Here is a 17,171-nt window from a genome sequence, read left to right on the forward strand (position 1 = left end):
AAGCCTCGGCGCATGCGTGCCCCTCAGTAGCTCCTTCTGTGCGTTGCTTTACGTTTTGGTGCTGCAAACAACCCTAGAAAACAGGTCACTTCTTTAGCAAGATACTAAATATAAAAAAAATAAGACACCACACTGCGTTTTGAGGGACAATCTTGCAATTTTTTTTATTTAATTGTTATTCTATTTAACATTTAATTCCATTGTTATTCTTAAATAAAGTGACAGCGGTAGTGGGCTCCATCAGACGGCTCAGATGCTATGCAACATGGCAGCTGCGGGGTTAAATAGACAAGATTGTAGATATCTCTAATCCAGGCTATTTCAGTAGATATGTGGGTGGCACGGGCTCGGCTCCTGAGCCTGCCCGCTACCTGTGTCCAGTGATAACTGGCTCGCAGGGACCGCAGTTGGCACCAAGAATAAATTATCAGCTTCTTTTTGTTGCCATTGTGGTAATGGTGGTCACTTTCAGACATGACGACGGTCTAATGAGGCTTCTCTCTCCTTGGATCTGCCCTTTATAGTTATTCCTAGATTGGCAAAATAGACGTCTGAATGAGGCCCAAGAGGAAGAACGGACCCATTACATCCATCTTGGATCCGTGTGTCTGTCTATATTATCAGTGTCGAATTCTTAAAGGCCGGGCCGGGGTCCAGAGATCAGACTGGTCCGGTGTCACCACAGGCCGGCTTCTGAAGGTTCAGGGACCTGTCATTTAAGCCCAGAATGATGAATATGAGGCCTGAGCATCAAAAAACGAACCACAGCCGCCCCACAGCACAAGCATCTCATTAAAGTGATACCTGGGGTGAAGAAGTCTATGTGTGCAGTTTGGAGTTAATCAGTGGAAGGCCGAGGTCGCATTAGCGTATGGCAGCCGATGCTAATGTCACTCGGCCCCTGCTCTGCTGGGAGCGGGAGCTGAGCGTCGGTGCTCTGGGCTCCAGCCCACTCACACAGAGAGGAACACAGCACCGCAGGGGAGGGGACGAAGAAAGTAATTTCTCCTTCTCCTCTGTTGCTGGCGTTGGCGGGAATCGCACTGCACTTAGGTGATACCAGAGTGCAGTGTGATGTTTTACATGCACTCAGACTTATATGGGTGCGTGTGATCAGAATCCAGCATGCTGGGATTTTTTTTTCCAGTCTAATCGCAATCCGAAAAAAAAAAACGCATATGAGCACACACTCAGAAATTAACATTGGACCGAAAGCAATCAGATTTTTTTATTGGATTGCATTCGTCTGATTTAATCGCAAGTGAGAGCATTACTCAAGCAGACTCTGGATATGTAAAGGCCAATCTTGATGAATTACCCCCTTTGATATTGAGTACTTGTCCTTTCTTTGTTCATCTTTACCAGATCGGTGGTGGTCTGACACCCCGCTACCCCCCCATCGATCAGCTTTTCCTAGTTCTGGCCTGATGTGAACAGTGCAAGAAGCCGAAACACCACCGCTCTGTGGCAGCTCCAGGTACTGCAGCTCACATTCACATGAATAGTAGCAGAGCTGCAGTACCAGAGAACAGCCACTACCCAATATACGGCGCTGTTCTAGCTCTGTACCATTTTTACATCCAGGCGCCACAAGAGCTAATCACGGGGGGTGCTGCGTGTCGGACCACCACCAATTTGACATTGACGACCCATCCTAAGCACAAGTCATCAATATGAAAATAGCAGACAATCTCTTTACATAATTATACAGTGATAAAGCGATATATAAAACCAGAAACCCTCTTTAACCCCTCACACGCTGATCACTTACTGCAGTTTCTCGCAGACCTGATGGAAATAATAGAGATCGGTTTAAGACGACTGAAAATTTATTACATCTGTTAAGAACACAGATACGAAGCACAGTAAAAGGCCACAAGACGGGAAATGAACGTGGCTCTTAGACAGCTGTACAAACACTGCGGAAACCTGATAAGTCATGTGAAATCCCACGCCGTCCGCCATTACAGGCCCGGTACAAAAGGAAAAAAAAAAAAACGTCCACTGCCGAGACTGCTGGACAAATCAGAAGGATTCTCACCATTGATATCAAACTTATCGGAAAGGTCTTCCATAGGGGAAGTTACGTTATCCTCACTTTACCCTCCCCCCCCCATGCATCGCTGAACGCCCCCCCATTATTATAGAAGAATACGACAGGTCCAGCATTAATAAGGCAGAGCTGGAGCAAATACTGGGATCACAAAACTTCACTTTCCAGAGGATAACGGGGTTTCAGATCTGGATAAACATTTGCACCGCGCTTCACCAAAAGTGGGGCGATAAAGTGCAGCACATTACCTGTACAGTGCTGGCGAGGAAACTGTGCCCCCCCCTAGAACGACGCCGCTCAATGCAGCGCCCCCCGCAGACCAGCGCCCGTCCAGTACAGGCGACACCTTCACTTTACCATATCGCTCTGAAGAACTAATCTATATACAAAGTGCAAGGACTGAATATAAAATAAATACTTTCCTTTAACCCATTGCATGCCATAGGCGGAGTATGCAGGAGATCGGGGCCGGGGACTAAAACTTTGTAAAAAAAAAAATATATATATTCAGTTTAAACAAAGAAAAACAGACGTAGAAGGGGGTTGTATTAAATCGTACATTCATACCGGAGAGGACTGATCTCGGTAGAAAAAGGCAACTCATGAGCAGAATCTGCTAAAATAAAGGAAAAAGGCACAATCTGAACCCTCCGCAAGCGTAACTCAGGGGGCTAATGAACACTTGTATAAGGAATCGACGTGGTAGAAGTGTGAGGGGCGGCTGACATTTACTGGTATGAACCCTGCCCGTCTCTATTGCACTCTGGTGTCAGCCACATGGCAGCGAATGTCACATTGGTCGCAGTAAACGTGTGCTCTGGTATCGCGAAACGATCACCGTCCTGACAGAATACGGTTGTGTGTGAGCAGCTTTACTCAGGGGAAACCACGCGGTCAGCTCACAGACATACACATGTAGCAGAGCCGAGTCTGTCATACCAAAGTGGTGACCGGCGGCTTCAGTGAAGACATCCGGCCACCATCACAACGCACCACATAGTGGTTTTCTGCAATTAAAGCTTAAAAGGGTTGTCCAGGCCTGAGATCCCAGACGGATATTGATGAGCCATCCTAAGGATGAGGGTCCGACACCTGTTACCCCCAACTAATCAGCTCAGCTCCGAACACTGTGTAGTGGCCACTCTAGGTACGGCCGCTCTGCTCCCATTCACTTCAGTAGGAGCTGCAGTACCTGACACCCGCCACTAGTGTATGGAGCCGTGCTGATTCCGGTGTCTGTGGAACCTGGTAACAGCTGATGAGGGGGGGGTGCCAGGTGTCGGACCCCCACCGATCTGACATTGATGACTTGTCACAGGGATAGGTCATCAATAATGATATTTAGAAATGGCAGAATGGTGGGTCACACCACTAAGACCCCCAACTATTACGTGTTCTCCATACACATCAACGCTGGGGGGACGGCACTTGTACATGACTCTCAGCTGAAATCTATGGGAGTTACGGATAAAAGCTGAGCAACTAGTGCTGTCCTTTCCTACAAAGTCCCATAGACCTCAATGGAGAGGGCAGTGAGCAAGGGCGGTGCCAGACCACATCTCCACCAATGTGAATGGGGCCAGGAATGAGCCAACCAGCCTGCGGACCCAGCATCTGACACTTCTGTCATCTCCTACAGATGGGAATCGCCCCTTTCATCAGAAACAATAAAGTATGTGTATATTTGTAGACATTTTTGCTTAATTTCCTTAGTTTTAATATTTGCTTGCTGTTAGTGACTTACTTACTCCCAGATACAGTCTTCTTATTCTATGAATTAAAGGGGTCGTCCAGGCACAAACTATTGATGACCTATTTGTGTGATAGGTAATCAATAACCGTTCTACGGGGATCCAACACGTGGCCACCGCACCGATCAGCTTACAACAAATCCAGTGTCTGCCGGATGTAAATGCTGAGCGCAGCTCCATTCAATGTATACTGCACAACATCGCAGTGGTGGTCCCACACCCAGCACCCCTACCGATCTCATATCGATCACCAATCCCATGGATAGGTCCATGTTTTCTGCCCGAACAACCCCTTCAGGTCATATTCACACATCCGATTGTCACAATAGGTGCTCGGAGAGTGATAAATGGATGTGTGAATGTCGCCTTAAGTACATCAGCACCATGCTACCTGTTTCAGAGGCAGCGATGTCCGTCAGACCATTTCAATTCATGGACAACAAGCAGATGTCTTTAAAATGGAAGAAACTCATAAAAGGTCTATCAAGAAATTGCAATGTTCATTACACCACCCCTTTAAATGACAGACTCGGTTCTGCTACTCATTAAGAGAAAAATAAAAGCCTTCCTCCAAATTATTGTACCCTCAAAAAAATTGCTGCATGTAGATTACCCATCTGCTAAAAACAGAAAAAGGCAAAATAAATAGCATCCAATGGTCTGCAGAAAGCAAAGCCGGACAAGCGGAATGACGCTTCCACCTACGGAGGATTCACTACGTCTTGTTTTCGGTTTGGAAAGAAAAAGGCCACTTAGTGCATTTGATAACCAAGACATCGAATCCTCCGAATTAGACATTTTTTTTTTCCCCAAAAAAAAATTATTTGGCTGGTTGAATGCGCCTGGAATGTGCTGATCGCATTTGGAGGGTGAACTGCAAAAATAAAAAAAATTGCAAGATGAAAAGGTGGGAGATGAAGGAGCAGACAGCAATGGTCCCCCCCCCCACAAGGCAAGGGCGCACAGTGTTCCCCTGAGGCAGTAACACGCGGTTTTAGTGTTTGAAGGCCGTAGTGTGGATCATTCCTGCACTCGCTGCTTTGATCAGTAGCACTTTAGTGTAAGAGCGTTATCGTTAACCCCTCCATTACTAAGTGTTGAGCACAGAAGGGGTTAACAATGGAAATACAGTGCCTTATCAAAATAAATTACAAAAATAATAATAATAAAAAAAAAAAAAAGCTAGTAAAAAGTACATCGCTGATCCCTATCCAGTGTCGAGGACTTCTGTCGACTGTAGTCATTGCGGCGTTTCTGCATTCTCCAGTAAGGTTAGTCTGTGCAATGGAGGGTGGGAGAACTCCCTTTTGTAAGTCTTTGGTGGCAGTTTTGGTAGCTGAGGGCTGGAGTTCTGCCGGGGAGGGACCGGTGGAGCCGCACACGGAGACAGGTTGTTGTGGCTGGTGCTGAGCCCACAGCAGCGGCGCAGCGCTCGAGGGGACGGGGTACTCGGAGGGGTGTTGGGAGAGTTGGGGACGGTGTTTGCTTCCCGGAACCAATCCTGCTCTCGGTGGAGACGTCCCAGGGGCGGAGGCTGAAGATTCAAGGGGCAGTTTATAAAGTGTTCAGGGGGCCTCTGTGGGACAGGAGGTGGAGTGTCAGGAAGAGGATCTCTGGGAGGAGGAGGAGGTGGGCTGTGCAGGGGTCCGTCAAAGGCTCCGCTATAAGCAGGGACTCTGGGTTGGATCTTTGGAGGTGGCGGAAGTCTGGGTGGAACTGCAGGAGGGTCCTCATCTGATCTAGAGCCCCCCTGAACGAAACAGAAGAAAAATCAGTATAAACGTGAACCAATATTTCAATATAGATCGATATTAAAGGGTCCTCCAAGCTTAGAAAAACATGGCTGCTTTCTCCCAGAAACACTACTATGGCCTACTATTAGCATTGAGCAGTATTCTGCATGCAGACATCCGGGGGACACATAGCCGACCCCATGAATACCATCATCACAATGAATTCAGAAATCTGCACTAGAGAATCAGATATCTGGAATTCTCCGATGACATTTTCTACCACTACACGGCAGGTAACGGCACATACCGAGAGGCTGTGAGCGTCCGGATCAGCTTTCTTACGTGGAGGCAATGGAGGAGGAAGGAGAGGCTCTTCACTTAACCTGTGCAGACTATTACAGGAGCTGAAGAAAGACTCTGCAAAAGACCAAAAACAACAGCTGAGGTCAGTGTGAAATACAAAAACGCACTGGACAATCGCGGCTGCCATGGGACAACGCTCCTACATAGGGGCTACACCAGGGGAACCGTGCGGGATCCAGACAAGGCCAGCTACGTGGGGTACTGGTGGGGTAAGAGCTACTTATAAGGAACCTGTCCCCGAACTGTCCACATAGTCGGATAGGTGCAGATTTCCTTTATCTGATCGTCTTATGTAATTAACGAAGGAAGAGTCAACTAGTAATCTGTAGTGACGAATATGCTACAGAACCAGGACTAGCCTGGCAGGACCCCCCCTTCCTCAGGACTAGCCCGGCCTTTCATCTGCCTCCATACAATCTCCGGCATGGTAGCACTGGTCCCTTTGGCAGTCGGGGGGGATGCACATTTTGAAACCCCTGCCTCGTAGGTTTGTGACGCTGCTGTACGTAACTCTAATGTGACCACATCTGGAACATTGGGGCGAATATTTATCCGGAGCAAAACTTAGTGAAGACAGTCTGAAAATTCCCCAAATTTATCACAGAAGCTCGAGTTGGATGAGCATTTTTTGCCCGGCCCACCAACAAATGTCTGCAAGATTTGTTTGATTTTTTTTTGGGCAAATCAAGCCAGAACTTGGCGCATTGTTTAGTAAATCAGCCCCATTAGATACAAAAACACAATAAATATAAGTGAATCGTACTTACTGGAGTGAGGCAGGAACACAGGAGCAAAGATGCTGTTACTACCTGTAAAGACAGGAAAAGCTGATAATACAGGAGCAATGAGAACGGTGTACGGAGGACGACATTTACTCACTGCACGACAGGCGAAGGAAAAAGACAGAGCTGAACCTTATTACGTATATACTGTGTATGAGCCTCAGCACAAACTCCACTTATCCAGCACCCAACAGACTGTATTTTTGCAATTTTTATATTATATATATATTTTGAGTTAATGCCTCAGTTTAAGATTTCTGCTTGCTGTCAGTGAATGGAAACATTCATTATTCACCATCAGGAGACTGAACAGCTGCAGAGATAATGCTATGCTCCCCGCAAAAATTCCAAGTGGTGTGAAACCCCTCCATCCCACCACTGTTTATGGACTTTACTCCTCAAGATGTCCATGCATTACAATATCAAAGAATTGCAGCAAATAGAGAGAATGATGTTCTACAAAGCCCACCCACAGGCTAGACCTCATATGAGGACCAAGATGGCAGTGACGGGGTGTTCAGCAGGCTCGGGTATAAACCCTGAATGCTACCATGGCTGGAGGAGCGCTGGTAGTATTGGATCGAGAGGACCTACCATAGGAACTGTTCAGATCTCCATCTAGAAACACGCTGAGCTCAGAGGAGGCCGAGGCGGGAGGTGTAGACGGAGTGTTGGGGGAAATAGGCGGAGAGGTGGTAGATTCATGCTCAGATTCGGTGATCCGGCTGAAGCTGATCTTATATGGTTCCCTTTCCAGTGGGGTTGGATGACCGCGGAGAGTGCCAGAAGACGACAGGTGCCTGCCACTATTCGGCCTTATGCCAGGAGACTTCAGTGGGTATGTTGTTTTTCGTGGCTGTAATGAACAGAAGTCAGAAGGTGATGCAGTGTACAATGAGGGTGGATGGAAACTAAGCCAACAACATTTTGTTTTGTTTTTTTTCAACTGAATTGCACAGATTATGGGCGACATTAAAGGTGGAAAAAGGTCTGAAATTAATCTTTTTGGTATGATTTTTTTTTTTTATCTTGCACAACAAAAGCCTGGCATTTTAACAGGGGCATGTAGACTTATATCCAATGTATTACGACTAGTGCACGGCCTGGGGGATTCTCTCTGATGGTCTTTGAGTCCCTGTGTAATGCTCGGTTCCCATATGCCCAGGTCTGCCCATAACCGTGTATAGGATTTTGCTGGGTCCGAAACCAAGGGTTCATGTGAGAATCACCAGTGCATGTTACTGATGGCTCTTTGTTTCAGGGTGGGGAAAACTATTGTGGAGTGACCGTGGCCCCGGACCCCTGATAATGTCCCATTTGAACATCCCAGCATGCATTGGGGATTCTCAAACAAAATGTAATCGAAAAGGAAGTTAAAAAAAAAAGCAAAAGCAGGAAGATAGAGCGAGAATGGTAGGGAATTTTTTATTTAGTTTCGGACCACCCCTTTAATATCAGCGGGGTGTGCACAGAATATCACAGGGAGGAAAATACGTCCCACGTAACTATAAGTGATACTTACAAATCTGGGGGGCTGTTTGCAGCCTCGAGGCTCGATCTCCAGAGATTTATTGAACAGGTAGTCTGAGAAGTCTTTCTCCAAGGTATTTCCCATAGGATTCAGATTCTCAAAGAACCTCTGCAATTAGATAAAGGAAACACTGTCAAAACCATTAAACCCTTCAAGACAGGGCCATTTGTTTTGTTTTTTTATATTTTTTTGCTTTGGTCTTCTCCCTCCTCACTTTCCAAGGCTTCATTTTCATTTTTCCATTGACATAGCCATAGGAGGGCTTATTCTTTTGTGGGGCAATTTGCAGCTTTGAAAAAAGCCACCATCCATTTTACTACATAATGTACTGAAAAACTGGAAATCCAAATAGGGTGAAATTAAAAAAAAACAGAAAAACCACAATTCCAACTTTTTTTTGGCTTTTGTTTTTATAACATTTACTTTGCAGTAAAAATGACTTGGTAAATTTGTTCTACAGGTCTGTACAATTCTGATAACAAATTTACTACCGAAAAAAAAAAAAATATTCCCCATATTCTGAAAGTCAGAGCTTGTTATACGACTTTCTAATCTCTTTATTCTATTCTTTTTTTTTTTTTGGAGGTGACTGGATGAAAAAAACATGGTCTCCTTTGTCCCACAATGAAGTGACTGAGAAAACCGTGATTTTGCCATTTTATAAGTTTAGACAACTGCGCAGGTCCTGAGCCCGCTCCATCAGTGTACACATCTGCCGTACATGTACAATTAAAGTCTATGTGAACAAGGCCTCAGAGCTATAGATTTCTGTGTGTTAATACCCGGATGTCTGCTTCAACCCGCAAACAATAAGGCTGGTTTTGGTACTGCTGGATCTCTCCGGTGATTTCGGCCACTTTTCGCCTTTTGCTGAAGTTGATCAGTTCCTTGCCATGCCTCTTCAGGAAGTCTGGGTTCCCTTCTTCAGTTTTCAGTATATTGGTTAAATATATTCCTGGTTTGAAGATATTGAAAAAAAAATAGCTCATGAACAATGAGAAGTTATAGTAGTCAAACATCTTTTAAAGTAACCCAGAACCACTACTACTCCCAGCATGCGATCCCATTGCCAACAAGAAGGTAGGATAACCTGGATCTCCTAATGTTCTGTATGAAATAAGAGCCTGTCTGTGCTCATGAAGAACTTTTGGTCAACTCAAAACTGTAGAGCAGGCGCCCATGAGCAGCCATGCTGCCAGGCAAAACCCCCAGGGCTCAGTCACACCACCCCGCCGCCACCCGCAGGGACCCACAGAGGTTCGCTGTGACGTGGCAGTGGGCTTATGCACGTTGATCAAAATACTATGGGAACTGACAAGTGAGAGTGGCCTCAGTAGGAAGGGCCAGAGAGCCAAATCCCTCACTTCAGGACAGAGGAGGAGGAATAAGGTTCACATACCAAAAAAAGGCACACAAGGTGGGTTGATTGACTTGAGTTTTGCCAAATATTTCTTGAAGTGATCCTGACTGAGCTCCACCGCTTCATCTAGGATTTTCTTCTTCCTTTCCTGTAACGCCTGAGGGCGAGAAGCAGACAGATCACATTGTCACCAGCGTCATAGGAATAAGTCAGATCAGCAGAAATGGAAGATAAATCCATCACTCACCTCGAAGGTGTGATCCAGGCGATAGACGGGGACAGAGTTCACTGCGCTCACAATCTCCAAAACCCCATTAAAATTGTTCAAATCTTGAAAAACCTGAAGAATCTCGATAATTCGGCTGAAAACTGCCACCCGCTCCTCGAAGTTGTCGGTCTCCACAAGACACCTGGCCGACAAGAAAGCAGCAGAGGTTTTATACAGTGGTCATCACAATTCACGTCTTCCGACACCCTTACAACCTCTCCCTGCCACGGACAAGTTTCATTTTTACACTTTTTCTCCCCTTCTTCCAGGAGCCATAACTTTTTGTCGACCTCAGCACATGAAAACTTTCGGGGGACACGTTGTGGTTTTGAATGACATTGTTCATTTTAATATAGAATGTATTGAAAAATGAGAAAAAAAAAAGTGCTGTAAAATGATGGAAAAAAAAAGAAGAATTTTGCCATTGTTTTTTGTGTTACCTTTTTACAGCATTCAATAAAAGGGACCTAACAGGTTCTCCAGGTCAGTACGATTACAGCCATACCAAACTCCTATATATATATTTTTTTATTTCATTGGTTAAAACAAATCCTAACTTTGATGAATAAAAACAAAAAAAAAAAAAAAAACTTGTAATTTTTCTGAGTCCCGTCCCATACCATTTTAGGTTTTGGTTACTTTTATTGTATTTTTGAGGGAGGTGCTGCAACCAAAAAACAGCAATTCTGGCATCAGGGGCCTTCATGAAGTCAGCGGCCGCCAAGCCAATTCATCAGCATCCTGCAATTGCGCCAGTCGGAGATCGACAGCAGCATTTAGGCGGTGAAACAGCAGAGATCGGATCTAGATCAAATCACAGGCAGAGGCCGACGCCGGCTGTACATCACAGCTGGCACCCGTCCTGTGTGGATGCTTTATTTTAATGGGAAATAAACCTCCAGTAGACATGTTCGTCAGCGGCTTTATCCCCTCTCCCCATTGAGCGGAGCATGTGTCCATATGAAAAAAGTGTGAGATATATATAGAGGTGTAGCTCAGCATATGCAATAGATGCCACACTGACAGCTATTCCTACCAACTGCCCCATATACATGCCAACTCCGCTCAACGAGGAGAGGAGATAAAGCCACTGCCAGCATCTTCGGCAGCAGCAGCTTATGCCCTGCAGGAGCAAAGGATCGGACATGTTGAAATGTAACCTGCTCAATCATTCTATTAGGACATCCTTAAACCATAAACACATGAGCGCGATCCCATCTAGTGTGTATGGGGACTTTAAGGACAAATTGATATTAAGCCAATAAATCTAGCACGCATACACAGAGGATATGCAGACTCTGGAAATGTGGAGCAAACAAATCACCGAGCCAACACAGGTAAAAGGGATTGTCCGAGAGTTTAAGAAATGTAATTAGCGGTATGAAAAGTTAATAAATCTACCTCAGGGGCTACCGGCCATACACGTAGGCATAACCGATAAGGCCAGTGATTGGCTACAGCAGTCACATGGATATACGGCACATTGCTCCAGGAGCGGGACCACTAGAACATCAGAACAACGCAGGATAGAGGTGAGTAATGGGTTGTTGTTTTTTTTTTTTTTTATAGTATTTCCTGCTTCTAGTTTAATTTCTTTAACTCTGGGCTTACCCCTTCAATCAAAGTTCTCCGATCCTAAGCATCTCTCCTAACTAGAGTTGATGAGAATCGATTCACAGGATAAGGTTCATTAGCCACATCATCGATCTGTGGCCACCAGAGGGGAGTGCCGAGAATCGTCCCTTACCTGTCGTTATCCACAGCTCTTCTTTTGATGAGCCGGCCTGGCGCGATGTCACATAGGATAACGGCTAATCAAAAGAAGAGCCACGGATGCCGACAGTTAACACGCGGTTCTCACAGCTCAGTCCAGCGGCTACAGATTACCGATCTGGCTCATGGACCGGGTGCTGCGAATAGATTCACACCAACTCTACTACTATCACATAAAACAGTCTATCCGCAGCCAAGTGGTCAGCGAGGCCTCGATATTCAGGCTTGCAGTGGTGGGGAAAGATTGTGACCGACCAGCAAGTGTCTATTACATTCTGTGCGATTTGCCTGGAAAACCTATAAATTGAGGTAATGATGCCTTGCATCTCTGTACGACCTGCAGCCATGACATTGGTGCCCGGATCTGCGGCAGAACTTACTTTTCGAACCACAGAGTGAGGTTTGTGGTGTGGCGGATCATCTTCAGCAAGTTAGAGGAATGGATTTCCTTGTCTTCCTTCGTCCAGACGCTGCCCACAAGTTCTGACGGCTGCACGGCCCTAGAGACGACAAACGACTATACTTTATACACCATATCTAGCTTCGGGCTGCTGTGCGACTGGCAAGACGGCTACCAGGCCGGCATTGTGCCCGCATCCTAATAGTCAGAATGCAATGCATACAGTGTACCTGCCAGGAATTATATATATAGCTTGGTAAATGTCCCGCCGAGCGTGAGACACGGTCTCTCCATGCCAAGGTCAAGTGAGAGGTGCTGCAAAAACCTTTTAAAAAAAATAAATAAAAAAATCTGCAAATCTGCTCTGTTTTTGTCAATTCTTGCACTCCCCATGGCTGGAGCAACTTTTCTTTAATCTTTACATTGTGTTGATCGTTGGTTATTCTGCCTGGAAACCTATGCAATTAAATGACAACTGGGTGTTACCATTCCCCCTTGTCAATAGGGTATTTTCCTCAATAGACTGACACCACCAGTACTGATTAGACAGCATCAGATCGTGTAGAGACATCTATTGGCAAAGGGAATGGGAACTTCCAGTTGTCAATTTATGCTTACATTTTCAGGCTGAATAAAAATAAATAAACATCCAAATTCAGAATTCTAAGAAATAATAATTATTTTCATTATTTTCATTTACTTAAGATGTCACTTGCTCTTTAAAGGGTTTGTGCAGCACTTCTCACTTCCGCCAGTAATTGCTAGAAAACCCTAATGATAAATCTATGTGATCAGGAGTGAAGGATCCCTTTAAATGATCAATATATGTAAAGCATTTCTTTTCAGTGACATAAGATTGACATTTTTTACCTGTACAGATCAGACTCTATAAGAGTCAGCTGACGAGCAATTTCTATGGGGTGCAGGGTCATCAGATCAAATGTCTCACACTGACCGCAGCGACTGATGTGCCACTCAATAGGAGGCGGGGGGCTCTCAAACGTAATGTTGTGGCTGACACCATTCGCCTGAGCTTGTTTCTTGCGTCTGATTTTGGCGATAGACTCAACCCATTTCTTCATGGATTTTCCTATATAAAAGAAGATAAAATATCAGAATCTGAAGAGGACGACCGAATGCCCCTTCGGGTAAATCTCCATCTTTTATGATGTCTTTACCTTTAACACTGGTGATGAAGGTTTCTAATCGCTCAAGAAGCTCCGGGTCTCTTTCAAAATCATAGAAATGATGTTCTACCCAGTGCCGAAATACATTTAATACCCTGCAAGAGACAGCGAGGTCAGTGCGGAGTAATATATATATATATATATATATATATATATATATATATATATATAGCCGGAGAGTGGAGAAGACACAGCTAAAACGGGCCGGAGTCACACAGCAGGAACGAAGACCCACCTGAGTTGCACGGGCTGAACATATTCTTTCCGAAATCTTTTAAGGTTTGCACTGATCGGCTGCTCTCCCTTCTCTATCGCGATTCTGTCGGCTTCTGTAGGTTCTGGATCTGGTATTTCGAATCTACAGAAGAAACATCAATCAGTTCTTTGATGCTCGGCAAAATGAATCGTTCCATAGACAACATTTGAGAATATCTTAAGAACTTAAAGGGGTGTTCCAGAAAATACAGGCTCAGATTTATCAATGTATTTGCAACATTTTGTGCCATGAGTTGTAGAAAAAAAAAAAAAAACAACTTGCAGAAAATCATGATGAGCGACAAAACTTTGACACAAATTTCACATCTTATACTACACTCTCCAACAGTTGAAAAAAAAGTAGAAAAGTGGGTCTGCCACTATGGAGGATTGAGGAGGGGAGTGGACTCTATGTTTAAGACAAAAGGTAAGCCTGTTCATATCAAGTATGATATCATATTCTAACTTTTAAAAAGTCCAAAATGCATCAAACTTCTTAAAGAGGTGCACACATTTTAAAAATTTTGTACAAGCCACTCAGACTTTATTGTGTATGTGGGTCTTATCTATTGAACACAATGAGAGAATCAATTATTTTATTTTTCTAGTAAATTCTCCTAAACAGATTCACAAACACGGTGAATCATTTCACAAATACATCCCAATGAATGGAGACGCAAGCAGGAGTAAAGCTATGTTCACACACACGTTGTGTTTTGCTGCGTATTTTGCAGCAGATTTTTATGCAATTTTCAGCCTTGAGAGCCTCCTACCTCTCGGCAACCACAGTTCTTCTTTTGATTAGATGGCTGGCTAGGAGACTCCTGTCCGATGGCCACAGATCACTGATGTGTCCAATAGACCAGGTCCTGCGAATGGATTCGCAGATGCACAGATGCTCTGCAGAGCGAGCCATCAATCAAAGTGCCAGAACGTACCTACAGCCGTCGATCCCAGCATACTGAGCGGTGTCTGTACCCACCCCCATGGCTGAATGCTGGCAGCTAGCGAGAGGAAATATGTTCATTTTCTCCTGATAGCCGCATCTTCAGTAAGGTGGCCGGGCAGCAGTGTAACACTATTAACCTGCAGCTTAACCCTAGAACTGCAGATTAATAGCGTTTATCAAGAGAACGGATTCCCTTTAACTTAGCGCAATATAAATAAATTATTATGCCGTAACATATTCCGCAGCGCTTCACAATTCACAGACATTATCGGCACTGTCCCCATTGGGGCTCATAATCTAAGTTCCCTATCAGTATGTCTGTGGAGTGTGGGAGGAAACCCACACAAACACAGGGAGAACATACAAACTCCTTGCAGATGTTGTCCTTGGTGGGATTTGAACCCAGGACCCCAGCGCTGCAAGGCTGCAGTGCTAACCACTGAGCCACCGTGCTGCCCATGACATGGTAATAAAAGCTTGAGAAATATTTTCTGGAGATTAAGTCAGTGGAATCATTATACCCAGTGAGTCAATTTTCCGACTTCAACCAGGAGGATACACTGGTCTTGGAATATTTTCACTAGATCCAGTATAAACATGTCTGTCGTGCAACACCAATTACGATATTGATGGTTTGTCAGCTCCATACTGGCGAGTCCAGCTCGCACCTCCATTAGGAGGGCAGACCAGTATAGTGTCACCCGAGTTTGCACAGTTAAATTCATTTTACCATTCCATACCAGGACGGTAGATTGGGGCAATGAGAGTTTAATCACTTAGCGTCCACAAGGCCACTTGGAGGCTTAACTGGACTTGCGCTCGTTTTGTTCAGCTTAGCCATGCCTAAATTACAAATCCCACTAGAATGATAACCAGGACCCTAAATTATTAATCAACTTAAATGCCAGCCAGTCCAAATTATTACTGAGACCCCAAAGATGAACTGGACTTACAATGAAGTCAATTGACTTATCACAACTATGACCAACTCCAACTAGAAGGATAACTGGGACATAGATATTTTGCTAAGCTAGTAGTCAACCAGTCCGTTCGGAGACTCCTCACACTGGAGAACAAAAATTTACACCTCCTACCAAGAGGACAACTGGGTCATAGAAGTTAAATGCAGACCAGTTCAATACGTTATCCAAGTATGAGGGGTTGACTGGGATCTGTTGGACTCACCAGCCACCCTCAGGACTGTATTTTCCTCCTTGTAGTGTAATAGCATCACCACAGACGGACGGCATCACCCGGAAGCCATCCTTACCAATATCCACAGTATTGCTAGTAAAGGGGAGTAATGCTATGAGACAGTAGTGCAAATAGACCTACAAGCCCCAAGTCATCTGGCTAACCAGGCAAAAGCCAAAACCCTAAAAGTTGTACATCCCACTGAAAGTCATATTCCACCAAAGGCCCCATCAAATCACGCTGTGAGGCAGAGGCAGCCGGAGAAAACCCTAGACCTCAGGTGGCAGGCTATTCAACAACTACAAAAAGGACGAAAAGCCTTCAGGCAGGACCAACACAAGACATGAAGAGGCAGGCCCAACACACAAGGCATGAGGCACCAGACACGAGACGGCAGGCCCAACACACAAGGCACCAGACATGAGGAGGTCGGCCCAACACACAAGGCATGAGGCACCAGACACGAGGAGGCAGGCCCAACATACAAGGCACCAGACATGAGGCGGCAGGCCCAACACACCAGACATGAGGCACCAGACATGAGGCACTTCTGAGATTTGAACACAGGATGTGTTGACAAGACAGACACTTTAACCAACTAAGCCACAGCACCTAAACAAGAAATGCTAGGCTGCAAAGACCCTCACCAGGCCACGCACGGCCCCGCACAGAACAGACAAATCATGCGCCAGGCTGCAAGGCCACACAGACCAAATGCGAAATGCCAGGTTGAAAGATGCGAGAATCACAAGGCCGCAGGACTACTGAAACACAAGGCTCCCGGCCAGACACCAAACATATGTAAGTACTGAAACATTAAATGTCGATTCTCCCAAACTGATGTTAGCATTTCAGCGCCCAACTGGGCCCCTGTACTCCCTGCCATTCTTACTAGAGGTTGCTACAGAACATGCCATGCCTGCTCCAGCCGTGTGCTCAAGGCTCCTACATCCAAAGGACAGGAAACCGCATTGAAGGAGGAATAGGGAGATGCCTTTTTATTTTGTGCTCTTGGCATCCTGTCCAGCGATCGGGGAGGACCTCACTCTCTAAGGTGCTCTCATGGGTGATAGGAAAACAAAAATAATGTATATTCCCCTCTCGCAGAGTGAAGTGCATACTGCTGTTACCAGCGGATGATGTGACAGTGGTGTGAGCCAATGAGTAGCAATTGACAAGGAGCAGTTTATCGATATTGTGTCTGATTGGCAGCAGCGGTCACAGAACACAACGTCACATCATCCGCTGGGGACAGCAGCACCAACATAGCTACAATGGCGCTGCTGAGGGAGGCGAGTATATATGGTTCTGAGGTGATTAAGCAGGGGGTTCAGCAATGTGATGAATGCGGGGTCTCTTTGGTTTACCGATAGTGTTGGTGCATTGGATGAATATTTACTTGCCTTTCGATCAGTAGACTCAGTAACTCCTGTGGTTTACAAAATGAGCGATATGTGGTCAGAAAAGTGCGTACAAAGTTAGGATCTAGGAAAAGAAAAAAATGTTGTTAAATTAAAGCAATTAAAAATGATACACATTCTCAAATGGTTAACCAGCGTTTGTTAGGGCAGA

The 17,171-nt window shown here is 45.2% G+C and overlaps 1 protein-coding gene across 1 annotated transcript in view; it reads right to left on the reverse strand.

The window, feature by feature from the left end:
* Positions 1-137: 137 nt before the first annotated feature.
* SOS2 (SOS Ras/Rho guanine nucleotide exchange factor 2) overlaps positions 138-17,171 on the reverse strand; it is a 34,537-nt gene continuing 17,503 nt past the window's right edge. Inside the window, exons 11-23 of the mRNA XM_073638546.1 lie at positions 17,003-17,084; positions 13,437-13,559; positions 13,193-13,296; positions 12,885-13,104; positions 11,995-12,114; positions 9,821-9,983; positions 9,613-9,730; positions 8,996-9,168; positions 8,205-8,321; positions 7,273-7,538; positions 6,668-6,705; positions 5,845-5,954; positions 138-5,554 (exon numbers count right to left, since the gene is read on the reverse strand). Coding sequence (XP_073494647.1) covers positions 5,045-5,554; positions 5,845-5,954; positions 6,668-6,705; positions 7,273-7,538; positions 8,205-8,321; positions 8,996-9,168; positions 9,613-9,730; positions 9,821-9,983; positions 11,995-12,114; positions 12,885-13,104; positions 13,193-13,296; positions 13,437-13,559; positions 17,003-17,084 — 2,144 coding nt within the window. The 3' untranslated portion in view covers positions 138-5,044. The remainder of the gene's footprint in view (positions 5,555-5,844; positions 5,955-6,667; positions 6,706-7,272; positions 7,539-8,204; positions 8,322-8,995; positions 9,169-9,612; positions 9,731-9,820; positions 9,984-11,994; positions 12,115-12,884; positions 13,105-13,192; positions 13,297-13,436; positions 13,560-17,002; positions 17,085-17,171) is intronic.

The sequence above is a fragment of the Phyllobates terribilis genome, unplaced genomic scaffold (genome assembly GCF_046119375.1).
Source record: "Phyllobates terribilis strain yellow unplaced genomic scaffold, ASM4611937v1 Scaffold_7__3_contigs__length_470593459, whole genome shotgun sequence".
In the NCBI taxonomy this organism is placed as follows: Eukaryota; Metazoa; Chordata; class Amphibia; order Anura; family Dendrobatidae; genus Phyllobates; species Phyllobates terribilis.